The sequence below is a fragment of the Aristolochia californica genome, unplaced genomic scaffold (genome assembly GCF_029961685.1).
Source record: "Aristolochia californica isolate CCGP_79_NKW_82.1479 unplaced genomic scaffold, dmAriCali1.0.hap1 SCAF_174, whole genome shotgun sequence".
NCBI lineage: Eukaryota > Viridiplantae > Streptophyta > Magnoliopsida > Piperales > Aristolochiaceae > Aristolochia > Aristolochia californica.
The window spans coordinates 17,483-36,043 of NW_027181853.1; the positions used below are offsets into that span (position 1 = coordinate 17,483).

Here is an 18,561-nt window from a genome sequence, read left to right on the forward strand (position 1 = left end):
TTGACATCAAGTTGATATACCTGCCAAGAAGAGTTAGCAGCTAGAGATAATAACATACATACCAAGTTCAATTTTGCCACTAGAGAGAAAGTTTCTTCATAATCAATGCCATAACATTGTGTATAGCCTTTAGCAACAAGATGAGTTTTCAACCGAGCTACGGACCCATCTGGATTGAGTTTCACAGTAAACACCCATTTGCAACCGACATGTTTCTTATCTAATGGAAGTGGGACTAGAGTCTATGTCTGATTTTCATAAAGGGCCTGCATTTCTTCGTCCATAACTACCTTCCATGCTGGATGTTTGAGAGCCTTCCGATAGAACTGTGGAACAGGTATGGAGGAAATAGCGGACAAAAATTGACAACAAACAGGGGATAGACGATGATGAGACACAAAGTTTGTTCTGGGATGAGAAGTAGAGGGCATGGTGCATGATCTGGGCTCTTTCCTAATTGCAATAGGACAAGTATCATATTGTGGGCCAAAAATAACTAGAGAAGATGGACTTACCTCGGTAGGATCCGAAAACTCAGCAGGTGTGGTGTCAACCATTGTTTCTGGGGCATAGTAGTTTCTGTAGCACGAGGCACAACTGGTCGAGGAGAACCTGGTATGGAAGATAAACCTGAAGGAGCATTATCAGAATAATATGGAGAGTCTTCAAAGAATGTGACATCCCTAGACACAAGTAAATGCTGAAGAGTAGGATTATAGCAAACATAACCCTTTTGTGTATGATAGTATCCTAAAAAGATACACTTGATAGATTTTGGATCAAGTTTACTGTGTCTTGGGGAGGAAATATGGACAAAACATTGACTGCCGAAGACTTTCAAAGGCAGTGAAAAAGGATCATCATCAGGAAATAATAGAGAGTAGTAAATTTTTTTTCCAAGAACGAAAGATGGTAACCGGTTTATAAGAAAACATTCGGCCAATAAAAGCATGGAACTTTCATGGCATATAGTAATCCGCGAGCTACCTAAAGAATATGATGGTTCTTCCGTTTGGCTATACCATTTTGTTGACGGGTGTAGGCAAATGATATCTGATGAATAATGCCATTTTCTTGACAAAACGAGTCAAGATCTTTGGATGTGTATTCTTTGGAAATTTCCGACTGAAGGACTTTAATTTTTTGCCCAAACGGAGTGAGTACCATCACATGAAAAGATTTAAATATCAATGGTATTTTAAAATGCTCTTTAAAACAAACCAAGTGGTACGAGTGAAGTCATCAATAAATATAATAAAATATTTCACTTGAGAAATGTTGGAGTCACTCAAGGGTCCCCATACATCAGTATGAATTAATGAAAAAAGAGAGACATTTTTAATTTTTGGATGAGGTGAGTATGTAGACCTCTGATGTTTACTCATTTGACATGATCACAATGAAGGTCCGACCTCACTTTAGGAAAAATATGATGAAGAGATTGAGTTAATGGATGTCCTAACCGATTGTGCCGTAACCTGGTTTCAGTGTCACAGGTGGATGCTGTAGTTATTTGTGGCACATTCAGGTTATAGAGCCCCCCTTGTTCACGGCCTCCACCAATTACCCGATTCATTGTAAGATCCTAAAACACACATGAAGTGGGTAAGAAAGTGATAGATCAATTAAAATGTTTGGTGAGCTGACTAACCGATAAAAGATTCAAACGAAAAGTGAGAACAAAAAGGATATCAGTGAGCGAAAGTGATGGTGTAACATAAGTGGATTCTTTCCCTTGAACTTTATTTTGTGAACCATCAACAATGGTAACAAATTTATGTGAAAGACATGGAGAAACTGAGTATAGTAGATGTCTGTTACCTGTAAGATGCTCAAAGGCTCCTGAGTCAATTATCCAGGATGAAGAGGAGACATAAATCATACCTGAATTCGTGGTGGCAGCGGTCGGCGAAGAAGTACTTGGGGAGGACCCCATCATGATCTTCATTTTCTGGAACAGTTCATAGTCTTCATCAGTAAATGTATTCTTTGCAGAGTTTGTGGTAGATTGCTCCAATTTTGTATAACTTACTAAGGTTTGGTTAGTCTTATTCTCATTAGCCTTATAACATCTTTCTCGAGAGTGACCCAATCTACCACATATAGAGCATTCCTTCAGGTGAAAGCATGTGTCTCTAGTGTGGCCATATTCCTTACAATGGGTGCATTCCTTCTCATCTGTTCAGTCAAAACTAGTCCTTCCACCTCTTCCTCTTCCTCGGCATCGGCCTTGGTCAGATGGTGTGCCCCTATATCCAGAGTACATAGTGGATGATATTTCAATAGAGAGGGAGAAGTGTTCTGAATACGAAGAAGTGTAGCACATACATCATCAAAAATGGGGAACCGTGGAAGAGCTAAGAAGGTGAGTCTTAGCAACTTCAAGATGTGGTTTAATATTTGCAAGGCATATGACAGTTATCAAGGCCTCTTTCTGTTTATCTTGGACAGAGATATCTATAGAGGTTGGCTAGACAAGCTTCCATTTTTGAAGAAAGCCTCGAAAGCGTCCAAATATTCATGTATATTGTCTTCTTGTTTGGTGGTAAGCCTCCATTGTAAAATATCATATGGCCTTTGTAAGTTGTCGGAGCTTGAATACAACTTGGCACATGTCTCCCCAATTTGTTTAGCCGTCTCTAGGTGAATGACATTATTGGAGACAGGTTCTTCCATACTGTTGATAAGCCAACTAATAAACAATGTATCCTCCTTTAACCATTTGGTATAGAATATATCATCTTCATCAATATGTGGTCCTCGGTTGGTGAGATGACCAACTAGGTCATTTGTGATAAGAAACCGATGACCCGATGTGGACCAGTTCATTATGGTGGTGATTCTGATTATGTCAATCTTATGATTCATATTATCTTCAGCCATAGTAGGCATCTCGATTTGTAAAATAGTTCTCCAATTAAGTAATCAAAATATGACCAAAGGCTTTAACCAACTCGGTTAACGGCGATGCTTAGCATAAAATCTAAGTAATTAATTTTAATGGATAATGACTCATAAAAGGCTCAACAACATCCTTCTTTATCCGAGAATCTTGTTTCCACAGAGTTATAAAAAAATCAATATGCACTAGTCTCGGTCAAAATATTGTGCAAACCGACAAAAAATCACCTTGATAATTTCTTCTAATCAAAGATAATCCGAGATGCATTTATTTTCATAAAATCATAAGATGAAAACATGCATAATGACCTCTATAAACCACCTCCTAATACCAAAAACTAGTAGCATAAAATCAATAATATAAAAAATAAATACTTATCGCATGAGCTTCAATCTTGCTTCATAAGGAGCCTTCTATGAGAAGCTTTTAATCATATCTTCAAAGTGCATATGGGGATTCTAAATTGTTAACTCTGATACCATGTTGAATTTAGGACCCAATGAATAATACCTAAAGCAAGGGGAGAGAGAAAGAAAAGGAGAAAAACAAGAAAGACTCTCGGGTTGAGAGAGAAGAAGAAAAAATAAAAGAGGTTTGGAGAGAGAGAGAGCGTCACATGAGAGACGAGAAACTAAGAGGTTTTCTTGATTAATCTTCGAGTTACAAACACCTCTATTTATAGTTGAGGAGGTGATAGAGTCCATATACAAGTAATTTTAGGACTCGTAATTACATTTCAACTAGAACTCTCTAAGATAAGCCTATCATGATAAAATTACATTATCTATTTAAGAGACTAATTTAACTCAAGTTATAACTCTTCTTTAAGCACGTGAACCAAGATAGAAATCCATCTCATGATCTTATCTTTGTGGGTCCCACATGATCTTCCAACTCATGTTGATAGAGATACCAGCTCGTGGTATCTTTGTGGGTCCCACTTGATCTTCAAATATTTTATTTAATTCTAGCTTATGTTCTTTATCTCCTAGCTTGAGCCAACTTGTATGAGGACCCTTGTTGACATCTCTCGACCTCATGGTGGGTCCCAACGGTTTTTAAATACTACTTCGACTATCAACGATATTCGTATTTTAGCCATTATTTCCATTCCTTGCTGATAAAACTTGGATCTCGCACAAGAAATCCTAAGGTTGTAATGGTTAGATGAAAATAAAATCTCGGGGTTATAAATTCCTTATTTTTAATGACTATTTTTAGAGTGAGAATTTAGATATTTTAAAGTAAATTTTTTATTAACATTTGGATTTTATAAAAAAAAATCAGTTAAATAAAACTATGTTATAAAATTAAATCTTTAAAACTAATTTCGTGTAATAAAATACCCTCTTTTTATTTAAATAAATTTATGATTTTGAATATTATATTTAATTTATTAGTTTAAGAGACAATTTAGACATTAAAAAGTAACAATTTCATTAAGCATTTGGGCATTATAAAAGTAAAAATTGGTTAAGTATTTTATTTTTATATATTTAATTTATTTTTTAAAATTATTTATTAATTCAGACAATTTAAAATATTTCTTAACTTATTAATAGGAAAATTAAATAAAAAATATCTTATAAAAGTTAAATCTATTAGAATATTTTATTAATAAATTTCTTATATACTTTCCACTATATTTTTTACTATACACTATCAACAAAAAATACTTTCCACTATACTTTTCATTGCGCGCACTAACAGATAAAAGTAATTCACTTTCACTAGGTAATTCAATTTCAATGTGCACTATAGAGTCCTCGTCACTAGAGAGTTGCAGGACTGTGAAAAAATCTTATTTTGCTTGCCTTACTAGCCTTTATTCCACTTATACTTTTTGGAATTCTTTATGGATTGGATACTAGGGAAAATGAACTCATAATGAGCATTCTACTATACAATAATCCATGCAACAGTGACCCAAGTCCCAACACTTCTTTGTCATGGAAATTGTAGCTGAAATCAGGCAACGACGAGAACTGGAGCGCCAGTAAGAAGCCGATTAGAACGGAGAGTTCCTCAGCTTTTTTGAATTGTCCCTTCTTCCGCTTCGAGAAGGTGACTTGCAGAGCTTGTTGATTCTCAATCTTCTTCATCTCCAGCTTACTCTTTCTCATGGCTTCTCTGTCGTTTCTCTTTCTCGGCTGTCGTTCTAAATTTCTTTTAAGAAATAACATAGTAGATCAACTGATTTCTTTATAAAAACGCAAAATTTTTATAATTTATTTCATTTCTTTTGTATTATAAAAATCTATGAAGTCGAGGCTTGAAATGAGTTGTCTTTCAGTTTTGAAACCCTTATTTGACTATAAATTAGCCATTATTTCCTTTTCCTTGTTGATAAAATGAGGATAATAATACACAAGAGAAGTGGTTTTAATTATGTTTGGGTTGGAATGGTAATACTTTTGATTAAAGGATGCATAAACTCAATGCATGTCACAACAATGCAATTATCATCATTCCTTCCATAAAAAATGTACAAGTACAAAATCTTTAATTTGATCTTTGTGCACGAGCCAATGGCCCTTCCTCTCTCCCGCCTTTGTACTCTATAAAGAACTCTCCATATTCTTTAATGCTATTATTTTTAATTATTTATTAATTTAAAACAAGTTAAAATATATTTTATTTTAGTTAAATAAAACAATCTTATAAAATTAAATCTAAAAATTATTTAAAAATAAAATAAAATACCCTCTTTTTTATTTACATAAACTTATGGTTTTTAATTTTATATTTAATCAATATTTTAAGAGTGAGAATTTAGATATTAAAAGTAACAATTTGATTGAGCATTTGGGTATTATAAAGGTAAAATTAATTAAATATTTAATTTATGTATAATTAAAAATATATATTTATTTTATTTTATTAATTATTTATTAATTTTAACAAGTTAAAATATTTCTTAACTTATTAATAAAAAAATTAAATAAAAAATATTTTATAAAAGATAAAATCTATTAGAGTATTTTATTAATAAATTTCTTATATACTTTTCTTATATACTTTTCACTATATTTTCCTTTTGTGCACACTAACCCAAAAAAAAGTAATTCAGTTTCACCTTTACTTTCACTAGGTAATTCACTTTCAAAATGCCCTCCCAACCTCCCCAAAGTCCTAGTCATTGGTGTTGCATGTCTATGAAGAAAGCTCCTTTTGCTTGCCTTACTTGCCTTTATTCCACTTATATTTTTTGGAATTTTCCTTGGATTGGATAATAGGGAAAATGGGATCTTTCCTAATTGTTGTTAGCTAGTTTTCTTATCTAACTTTTCTTTGTATATTCAAGATATGATTTTGATGCTTCTAAGCCGAACTTCTAGCACTTAAGCATTTTATATCTTGATATTTTATATCCTAAAAAAGCCAAAAAAGTTTTTTCCTAGGATATACATTTCCTTGAAACCTTTAGTATGAAATTTTATTAGGCCCTATTAGTGCCCCTGGTTGAAAATTTATATCGTTGGAAAAACATTTCTAGCTTTTCCTAGGATATAAATTTCTAAAAAAACCTTAAGATAAAAACCTATTTAGTGCCTTATTAGGAAATAAAATGGATTTTTTTTTTAAAAAGGAAGAAAAATTAAATAGATACATTAGTGCCTTTTCCAGGAAAATAAATGAGAGTTAATAAATAATCTCACACATTACCATATTTATCCAATAAATTTTTAGTAAAATAAAAATGTCAAATACAAAATTTAAAAACTTTTTTATTTAAAAACAAATTGGTCATGTTAAATCAACTATTGTACTCAACATAATTGTCCCACGTATGAGCTGCTATATTGTTACGAAAAATGATTAGCTAATTCAATTTATTCATTTTTCCTTCTTCTCCCTGATATTGAGATTGTAGATTGTTAATTAGCTTCTGCAAATCATCTTCATCTTTTTCTCTATTTTGTCCAAATACTATATCATCCCCAACAAGTTCTACAGGATCCTCTTCCTCAATCCCTTCATCATTGCAATCTGATAACCCATCAATTGCTTCAATGCAATTCTGAAATTTGCATATTGAAAGTTAATATATTTGTTCTTTTAAATGAATAAACACATAAATAATAGTTCATGTAAAGCTTACCTTGAAATAGGGTTAATACTTATCATCATCTGCTATTTTTGGATGAACATTTCTAGTTGAAGGAGGACATATGTAATCATTCTTCACATATACCATCATACTTAGTAATCTCCTTCTTAAAAAGATCCTCATGTGACCTAGTAGTTGTCATCAGTTTTGGTAATATATCACCCGCTGATTGAGAAATAAGCACCATGATGTGGTTAAGCGGACTAGAAACCCAGCTCAATATCCAATAGCTCCAACAAGCAAACTAAAAGTAATAAAATCCCAAAACTATTCAAAGGAAAAGATATGGTGCTTCACCCAAGAAGAAGCAGAAATTGCAATTCACAAAATCCGAAGCAGTTTTTTTAATAAATATTAATTATACAAGTAAACTACAACCCTATATCCTCAGTGATACTTTTGAACCCAAGACCTCACATAAGAAACCCTCCATGTAACCATTGATACAAATAAGTGATTTTGAAAAACTAGCAAACTTGTACATTCTTGAGAACCCTTCAACAAGATAATTAAAAAGCATCACACAATATAACTCATCAAAGAGAAAGACCCATTATTAAACTTCTAGTGAAATTTTCAAATGAACAACTTCCACGAACAAAATCAAGCTATTATAGTCCCATTATTAAAGAGAAAGACCTTTTATTAAACTTCTAGTGAAATTTTCAAATGAACAACTTCCACGAATAAAATCAAGTTATTATAGGGTTAAGGTTGTCATGGAAATAAAACTGAAAAGTCATTGGCTTATTGGTTCCCATGGAACCATGCACAATCATAACAATGTGACATGTTAAACACATGAATTGGGCCTATCCAAGTTTCTGTAAGGAAGCTAAAAACATAGGAGCCAGGATAAAACCACTGAACCAGCTACACATAAGCAAAAAGCTAATAATATCCATGTTTGTCATTAGTGCCAGAAAAAATGTCTTCATATTTAAAGCTTGAGATCTTTGCTTCTGAAAATTTCCTTGGGATCATGGTTTGAATTAAAAAGACTCCTCTCGAAGAGTTAGTATCCCCTACTAATAGTGAAATTAAAGTTAAGCATATTTTTTTGCAAAACCCTATTTTTTAAATAGGGTTTGGATTGTTGAATTTATGGAGAATAAAATAATTCACTCACTTTATTGATTAACTAAGTATTATGAACATCTATTTATAGTAGACTCAAATTATTACCATGTCCTAGTTACACCCTAAGTCTAACTCCTAAGGATAAATCCTAGAATAATTAAACAATTGTAACATAAATAAAAAATTAAAATAATTAAAACTCCTTTAAATAGAAACACTTTTGTGAGACTTCCTCCCATGAGACGACAATTAGACTCCACCATATTAATAAATGTTATGTGAGACTTCTTTCTACGAGAGTCATGTAAGGCTCTTCCATACCTGCTCTTCAGCAATCTCCCTCAAGTTGGAGTTTATAACTTCAGCTTGCAAGGAAAAACAAATTTGGTCTTTGTTCTTCTTTGACTGAAAAAAAAAATTCTTCACAAATGCAAAATCTTCATTTTTTGTTCTACCCTTACTTGATGATCCTTGTCACATAAAATAAAATACCACTTTTTTTTTACTTTTTCTTTTAATTCTTTCCCACAAGTTGGGGATAAAAGGACATAGAACCCAACTAGGATAAAACAAATATGGGAGAAAAAATTCACTCCTAGATGTATGACAAAACTCCATACACCAGTCACAACGGTCATAATCTAAAAATGAAAATTCCTTAAACTCAAAGGCGAAAAAGGCCTAATTTAGGCATAAAAAATACAAAGTTTTTAAGGGTAGCTCAGAAAACCACCTCTTGGCTGAAGTATAAAAGGATTTGACTCACGCTAGATGTTGGGTAGACTCCTATACTCTGTAGGTAGTGGGTCTAACTATTACTTCAAAAGTGATGAAAAATGATAAATTGAAGAAATATTAGAGGAAAAACAATGACAAAGTGGTTTTTTTTTTTCTGAAATTTAGGGAAGATTGTAACAATACAACTATAAAACTTGACAAATAAGTTGGTCCATATATGACCTCAAGGGAATTCCTAGAGGGCGAGCCTTAATTTTTTTAGATGACAATGCAGAAGATAAAGAACTCATTGACAAGGAGAAGGGAGGAAAAGGAAACATGGCACATGTCATAATGATTGTTCTGTAGTAGTAGTTGTTGAGAAAAAATATGAATTAATTTCCGAACTTGGAGCAATATTCTACTCAGTCGGAAGAGTTTTTGCATTTGTTGCAGAAAATAAAGGAATTGTAATGCCTATGAAGTCCTTCTTGAAGTGGGACTACTTGTTGAGCAATTGCCAAAATTATTTTATGGAAAAGTCATACTCTCATCTGCTTCCTTTTTACTGAATTATGGTCTCTCATAGCTTCCGAACCATGTCAACAAAGACATGAATCACAGTAGCAATAAATGGAAATTGAGTGAAGCAGTTCCATGAACTGCTACTTAACGACTCAAAGCTTGCTTCTCTTGAACCTTTTGAGCATGCAACTCTGTTTCTTGTAGAAAATAGGATTGCGTATAAAATTCACGTCAATCAGTAAGATAACAACAACTCAAGTTTAATTACTGAAGCAATAATAGCTCAGGTTTAATTACCGAGATAACAATAGCTCAACTGCTCATATGGAGGTTGTTGCCTTCCTCACAAATGGGTAAATTGGATATCTAGATTTTTGGCACTTAGTGTTCAAAACATCAGCCTTTGGTAGAGGAAAGTGGTACTCATGGCATGAAGTCTTATCAGAGTTAGACTCTTATTTCATGAAGATTTGTTGACTTCATGACAGATTGGTAGATTTGATGATGCTGCATGTGAACGTAGAGGAAACTTTCGAATGCCTTGATTTGGTTGCCAATGGAAAACCAATAGTCCCGCGACAAGATGAACTGAGGTTATTGTTGATTTCATAAGACCATTCATTGTGTTGTTGTGTTATGTGACTAGATACTTGCTTGTTGTTGAATTGCAATTTTTTGCAAGACCAAAGGCAGAGCACGACTGAAATAGTCCTCCTTCGATAGGACTCAAGAGGGAATCGGAGTTGTCATGGGAGACTATCAATCAACTTAGCGGAAGAGATTTGTAAATCGTTTTAGGGTCATGGCTTAGCAGGAGAGATCTAACATCATCTTGAAGAGTCAAATTCTATATGGTTTTGATGGAAGAAGACTAGATCATGATAATGTGGAGTCCTAATGCAATAATACTGGGACTAAAAAAGTCCTCCTTCGATAGGACTCAAGAGGGAATCAGAGTTGTCATGGGAGACTATGAATCAGCTTAGTAGAAGAGATTTTTAAATCGTTTTAGGGTCATGGTTTAGCGGGAGAAATCTAGCATCATCTTGAGGAATCAAATTCTACATGGTTTTGATGGAAGAAGACTAGATCAAGATAATGTGGACTCCTAATGCAATAATACTCGGAATATGTTTCTCAATCACATGCAAAATTTCGAATGAAAAATTGCTGAATTCTTCCCCTTGAAGCAACCAACATATATTTTGATGATGAAAGATGAAGTTTTTGCATGAGGTCAAAAATAGAATGGTAAAGATTAAATACAATCATAGGTAACAGGTTGAAAATAGAATGACAAAAAATGGTTCTCATATTGTATGGTAGAATTGAGCAAGTTTTGGAGTTTTGTCTGGTATTTGGAGTCTTGATGTTGTACAAAGGGATAAATCTCGGATTGTGCAGGAAAAGAACAAAAATATGTGTTTTTAAAGGAAAAGAAGGAGGTGCAAAGAAATGTAGATGAAGACAATGACATCCTAGGAACTACTTGACAATGAATAAAAACTCTTTGATGGGTAAATCTAAACTGAACTAAAAACTAAATTGGAAGAGAGAAATACATTGTTTCTGTAGATTGATGTAACACCAATTTAGTGAACTTGCTCTGATACCATATTGAATTTTTGGAGAAGAAAATAATTCACTGACTTGATTTATTAATTGAGTACAATGATCTTCTATTTATAATAGTGGAAATAAGTAGAATTAGATTAATGTCTCAATTATACCTAAAGTTTAAATCATAAAGATAAGTTCTAGAAAAAATAATAACTAAAACATAAATAGAAGACTAAAATAATGAAATTCCTCTAAATAAAAATACTTATGTGAGGTTTCCTTCCATGAGACTCATGTTAGACTATGCCATATGAATTATTTCTTTCTGAGACTTTTGTCTGTGAGAGTTAAGTAAGACTCCTCCATACTTGTTCTTCAATATCATCATAGTAGTGTTCAACATATTACACCTCCACCTTCACCTCCACCTCCATCTCAGGAGTAGTGTCAAGGCCCTAGTTCATATTGTATAACTCTTTTTGACATAGGATTGACTATACTTGTATTCTCTTTTTTATTCCTTGTACATTTTGATGTTTTTAATATGAATAAAACAACAGTTGTAAATCAAACTGATACCCTATCTGGTAAAGACATATCACAATTAATGAAGATCTATTTGTTCCTATGTCATCATTTATCCTTTATTTGTACTCTTTATCTTTTTTATGGATGACAAAAAAAAAAGGGGAGAAAAAAATCTAGAACAAAATAAGGGGAAGTAAGCTTAAACTAAAAAGGAATACATTAAAAAAAATACTATGCATGCAAAAATTTATGAGTAAATTAACATGCATGTACAACGTTAAGAGAACTTTCATTTTCTATATGCTAAGTTTTGTCATCATAAAAAAAGGGGAGTCGGTTGACCTCAGTTGACTCAAGTCCGTGATTTTGATGATAACAACACTTAAGTTAGTGAGTTGATAGTGTAAATTAAGCATTTCAAGATGAAGAAATGTGCATTGCCTTAAAGAGAGACACATAAGGTCTATGAGGATGATTTGATCAAATCAACATAAAAGACTTCAAATGTTGAAGGATGAATAAGTCGCATTGAAGAAGAATTTTAAAGGAAACAAGTTGAAGATTTAGAGTCCAAGTTTCATAGAAAATCTCAAGAACTCTAACTATATTAGAGGATATCCACCCTAATTCAAATTATTATCTAAAAGTGTATTTTGGAGGATTAGAGAATAAATCTAAAACCATATTTTAAAATATCATAAAATGCTTTAGAAATAATAAATTCCTTAGTTTTGGTCTTACCCATGCTAAGAGCTTAATTGCATACACTACCAAAAGGTATTTTATTGATTATTGACTTAAACATGTGATTTATCATCCAAAAAGCAATAAACTTCCAACATAATGCATGACTGATCATCTTTTTATGGTGAATGATTGATCATCCCCAATACTACAAGACAAGAATTATAAAGCATGATCAATCATCCTTTTATGTGCATGCTCGATCATCCATAATGTTACTAGGCAGGAGGTAAGAAACATGGTAGATAATTAACTATAGAGTATGATCGATCATTTGGATTTGTCTAATCAATCATTGGGACTCAAGGAGTAAAAAAATAAAAGTTGTTGGAGCGAAATGATTGATCATCCATCCCAAGCAGCTTTGTATGCAACTGTAAAATATGACCCAAAGCATTGAATAAACCTTTATTGCAATACTAAAGCTTTCTATAAAGATTTTTGTGCCAAAAATTTTTATTTTACCCTATGCATAAAAAAAACCAAAATTTGCCATATTTTCTATTTTTTTTTGTCTTTTGGCATTCCTAGTTCTAACAAACTCTATATACTTCGTCGTACATGCTTAAAGGGGTGGAAGTTTGGATCTCGCTATAATTGGTTATTGTTGACCGTAGGTTGAGTCCCACTTATTTTTTATGATAGCAAAACTTAATTGAGCTAATAACTTGCAAATCTATTATTTTAGATACTTCACCTTCAATAGCATCTCAAGGTCTAAAACTTTAAAGCCAAAATATAAACCTGGAGTTCAATTGAAGAACATCTCTTGAAGAAACACCCACAAGGAAGAAGACAACGAGAAGACTCGAGTTCAATCATCAAAGACATACGTTTAAATTCGGTCAATATTTGTAAGATAGTATTCTAATTCCTATTCTTTAAGTACTTGTGAGATTGGAGCTTTAAAATATAATTTGCATATAGACATGTTTAGAATCATCATACATATAACTTAGAAACATGTTAAAGTACTTAGAGAGAAATTCTTATTCTTTATAAAATATACATTTTTAGTCTAGCATTGGAATGATAGATCAGTCACTGATTGTGATCGATCATCCATAACTACACATGCCAGAAATCCACACCTAAAAACTACTTCTGTCAATCTTGCTACTAGATACACTGAGTGCTATAACCTAGATTTCCTTCCCATGTTGAAAAAGGAATTTTACATATTTGTGTCAATCTACAACTCTATCCATGTATTTAAATGTTTTGGTTTCATGTATTTACTGACTACTTCCAACAACCAAAAGGTTCTCCAACACATAAGACTAACGTCTGAGAGTGAACAGTTTGTTGCAAGCAAAAACTAAAGCATGTATGAGCCTTCTACTCCGCTCTCTGAATTTTCCTGCCACCCAGATGCTGCTTTGAATTTGCAGACTGGGCAGGTTCCCTGTTGGCGCAACCACGATCAATGCAGTTTGCATGAAACTGAAACACATTTGACAGTAGAAGTTAAATAATGGGTCTACCAATCAACAAATCCAGTGGAACACTTAAGCAACTATGTAAATAGGCATCCACACAAATTTCCATTAAGCCAAAAAGCTAATTGGTTCTAGTTTTAGAAAAACCTGATGCAGTCATGGAAGACTACGAATCAGCTCTCCAACATTGACTTGTTCCAAGCAAACACTACAAGTGAGCTCATCATCGGGATTTGTGGTACTCCAATCCAACTTAGATGAGTCCTGTTTTCTTTGCATAAAAGAAATAAACAACAACAGAAAGAACTAAGATGAAGAAATATAAGGAACCATATGGATGAGAGGGATTTTTTGTGCCTCATTGATACTTGGGCTAATGCACCAGAAGTCTCTCAAGTATTAAGACACGAGTGCTATAGTCCTAAGGCAGCATGTTTCCCCTATTGCCTATAGGTCTTGTACCCTAGCTGCACCATTGAAATTTCAACTTCCCATGCTTTGTTGATTGGGACCACTGAGAGGAACAGCGAGCGAAAATAAATTTGAACAGGGAAGTAGTATTAAAAACCTATCGAAGAGTAGAAAAATAGACAGGAGCTTGGAATGCCCAAGGCAACAAGTTCCCTAAGATTTGTGCATGTCATCTCAATAAAAAGACTTTAAACCACCAAGGTATAAAATGGCAAGAGGGACCACTGACCACACGATATCAAAATGTTTTTAAGAGTTTAACAATCATTTAACAGTGGAGTTTCCACCAAAGAAAATTACAAATTTAACTGACTTTTCCTGCCATCCATCTGTATAGATAATACAGCTTCCTGTATTATCCTGCATTTGTATCCTTTTAATCACACCCCAAGATGAGGTATCACATGATGATGTTGACATAATCATGAGAGACAATCACCCTAGGCAGTACATGAAGATCTACTTATAGATATGAAAGAATAGTCTTAGTCACCAAGTGTGAACAAAAATACCGATATGAACATCCACCAAGTGACCATAATAAGAGCCAAATGCAGGGACTATGACCATGTTGACATAGCCAACAAACAGAAACCGAAAAGCAAGACAATGTGCCATAATAAAGAAGAAGAAAAAAAGAAAAGAAAAAGGAAACCAATAAGAATTTTCACATTACTAAAATAATAGATATTTGTGTGTAGATAAGGCTCTCCCATCTAAATAAAGAAGAAACGATACCAGAAGAAGAAGCCTGCTGAAGTGATGATCCCTCACTGTAGAAGAGAAAGATATTGCATTAGTTCCTCCTCAAAATTTATCAGAGCATCTCATCCATGAAGAAAAAAAATGGTTCTCCATTGTTAGTCCAAAACCAAATAAAGCACACCCAAGGTCATGAATAGAGAACATGAAGAGACCAATAGACTGATCAATCAAATATAAATAAACAACATTTTAATACCTATTATTACAGACTAATATAGCAAACATAAGACCATAACTGAAGAACTTGAAACTTCCTTTTGTGGACTTGATGACTGATTAGACTGAATTTTGTATTTGTGAACTGGAAGAGCATTAATCTCCTCCTCACTCATTGAGGGAGCACCAGAAGAATTATCACTGTCAAGTGCTCTCAGAGCATCGTAATCTGCAATGAAGTAAATGATGCAATTCAACCATGTAGGCCTCCAAATACCTCTAGTTAACTGATAGGAACTAACATAAACTTCAAGTAATACCACTAGTTCTCCACCAAATCTCTTAAAATATTTATGATGCAAAACAAATGCATCCTTGCATAACTACACATTTTCATACCCAAGTCATCCAATTCATGATCAAGCAGTGCAAGTTGGAGTCTGAGGCCCTGCAATCTTCCTCTCATTGCAAAAGCAATAGAAGGTGGCATTTGAAGCCATAACTCGGTGTGACCAAGCAGGCCACTGGCTGCTGCCGCATGAGCCTGGGCCTGGGCTTGAAGTTGTTGACAAGTTGCATACATCGTGAGGCTTGTGGCCATAAGAAACCAACCAAAGCTACAAAAAAGAAAGAAATCTATCTTCTTAGAAGATAATATAAAATGCTGCATTATCTTCTTAGCAGGCAAAACAGTTTCTATAGACAAAATACTAATTAAAGTCTAGGAATACCAGAAAGTTTGGTGATCTCTGATGTGAGTTCAGTATCATGAACAAAAACAGAACTGCTGGAATAAGAGATCATCTCCATCATTTTTTAACCTACATAAGGAGAAAAGCAAAAGATATTAATCCAAGGGGCCATAAAAAATGAAAAAAAAAAGTGAGGATAGTGAGAGAAAGGAAATGGTACCTATGACAAGAAAAGCCATTAAAGGATGCACACGCTGGATGTTAGAACATAAATGAGACATGCTCAACCAAATGAGCTTACATGTGCAAAATATACGAAAAAGAACTCATCAACAAAAATTATCAGAATCTCTCCAAATCTGATTCCTTCACTGAATAGCTAGTCAAAATAACTTCTTCTAGTAAACCTGGGAAATGACAATACATTAGTAGAAATAACAAGTGAATGTAGGTTCGCTGGACAACAAGTGAACGTAGTTGCATTAAAAACAAGTGAACGTGAATTTTTTTACCAAATATGCATTATAAATTTTGAAAAAGAAAAGAAAAAAAACACAAACAATCATTCTTAGATAGAAATGAAAAAGAATTTTAAAACACTTGAAAAATCAAAATCAATCAATCTGCATGGAGAACACCATTGCAGACTTGAAACCTCCAGAAGGGGTGACTCAGAACTCAGGTTAAATGTATAATCCCTTACCTAAATAACTTTCGACAGCAGTTAGAAATAGGGCATATATGACTCATAATACAGATAATAAGCTTTCTAACAGCAAGATTTACTGTATAGCATTTCCTCAACACAATGGTTGTATTTGGTTGTATTTTGAGAGAGCTTTTTATCAATACTGTAGAGGTCAAAGACAATAGCATATTTAGTTCATGCAAATATGTTGCTGACAAAACCCCATAAAAGGAAACAAAGATGTGATATCCAAGTGTTCGGATACTCTTTGAATTGAGTATTTGAATGCCCAACACAAATACTTTAAAAAAATAAAACTCCTAAAAAAATACTTCACTAATCATTAGAACAGACCACCAACTGCAAGCACTGTGAATAAACTTTTAAAACAACCTTTTTCTACCTTTGAAGTGAAAAAAAAAAAATTTGCCATCCTACTCTTTTTTTGGTTTTAGTAATAAAGAGTCAAGAAAGCAAAAAATATTTTTCTTTCAATGATAGGAAATTATTTTGAAAGTGAAACTACACACACCTAAGCATTCAATAACATATAAAATGAAAAGAGACAAACCAAAAAAATCCTCCAGCAAGTGACTTCTTATTTGCTAGTGTTGGATTTATTTTAATGAATACTACATTTAGTATTCCTCCTAGCGACATCGCAATTTATCCCAAAAATAATATAATAAGGGTTCAAGTCCATCACAAAACGACTAGCCAAGATTAGGATGTCATTTCCCAATTAATCATCACAGGATTTCTCTTAGCATTTGGAAATATGGGATAATTTACATGAAAAGCCCCTCACAGCCCTGTCTATACAGATAGACAACAACCCTAAAACAAAGGCAACATAAATAAGGTAAAAACTGAACATGGAACAAACTAAGTCCAACAAAACAAACACGCCACTCTAATACCATGTTAAGAACGGATCCAAGTCCACATCAAAATGACTAGAACCCAAGTAATCATTCAATCCTAGAACCAGAATTGAAGGGTTAATAATCGTCTACTACCTTTGATTTAAGAAAAATATAAAACTAATTTACATCTCTTCCAGTCTCCAGACGGGCAAGAGATTCACAGAAACCAATACACAAGCCGCCACGAAGTAAATACGGTAAAGAAGTAAACTGAGCAAGAATTATTATTCAATCCAAAAGAGAGTTTTGAGAGTTAAGTAATTAATTAGAATAAGGTATAATCATCTCTCTACAGAATAAAAAACAAATGTGTCAAACACAGAAATACAGTGTGAGAACCCAGAAATGGTGAGAAATCAAACAATATAAAAATTAAAAAAACCCAACCCCAGGATCAGGCATAGAAGCCCAGGTAGTAGTCGGAGGCATCCAGTGGCGGCAAGTCATTAAAGAAATATTCCGATGCTGACGAAATCTTGGATGAGGTATTTCCTTCTTCTTCGGTCTCTACAAGAAATATCTCAAGATCATCATGCAGTTGTGTAACCTCCACTCCGTCAATTACAGCAGCAGGTGCAGCCTCAAACGTCGGGAACGTCAACTGATGCCCAGAGGCCGGCTTTGTCGCATTCAATTCGTCCGCGAGCTCCAGTATATTGGCTTCTTCCTCCTCCAGATTGGCAACCAAAAGCTCGAGCTCATCAATGCTGCATTGCTCCAAGTCGATGTTGTCCAAGGACAAATGCTCTTCGTCTTCCACCGTCTTTGGGAAGTTCGTCTCGCCTTCGAAGTAGTGTTGCATCAAACCCTCGTCTCCGAAGACAAAGGGCCTACCGGTGGGAGAGAAGGCAACAGAGGACTGAAGCGCCGGTTAGAATGGAGAGTTGATCAACTTTCTTGAACAATCCCTTCTTCCGCTTCGAGAAGGTGACTTGCAGAGGTTGACGATTCTCAATTTTCTTCATCTCCGGCTTCCTCTTTCCCATGGCTTCTCTCTCGCTTCTCTTTCTTTGCTCTCGCTCTAAATTTTTTCTTAAGAAACAACATAGTAGAACTGATTCCTTTATAAAGACGCAAAAAAAAATTTACCGTTTATTTCATTTCTTTGTCTGATAAAAATATAAGAAACCCTGCTTTCCTAATTTATCACCATTGCTTTGGTAGTTTCTTATTTAATGTTAAAATATGTGAACGAAATTGGTAGTTTTCTATTTGATTTGATGTTTTGGCAACAGAGGGCAGAGCAGCTATTAAAAA

General features: G+C 33.8%; 1 protein-coding gene and 1 pseudogene across 1 annotated transcript; both read right to left on the minus strand.

The window, feature by feature from the left end:
- Positions 1 to 13,182: 13,182 nt before the first annotated feature.
- On the minus strand, positions 13,183 to 15,971 carry LOC137954500 (E3 ubiquitin-protein ligase SDIR1-like; annotated as a pseudogene).
- LOC137954501 (uncharacterized) lies at positions 15,736 to 18,310 on the minus strand. The gene is made up of 3 exons (XM_068801666.1): positions 17,692 to 18,310; positions 15,911 to 16,097; positions 15,736 to 15,819 (listed from the first exon to the last, which is right to left on the minus strand). Exon 1 carries the CDS (start codon positions 18,104 to 18,106, stop codon positions 17,699 to 17,701), a length of 408 nt encoding a protein of 135 aa, XP_068657767.1. The 5' UTR covers positions 18,107 to 18,310; the 3' UTR covers positions 15,736 to 15,819; positions 15,911 to 16,097; positions 17,692 to 17,698.
- Positions 18,311 to 18,561: the final 251 nt, after the last annotated feature.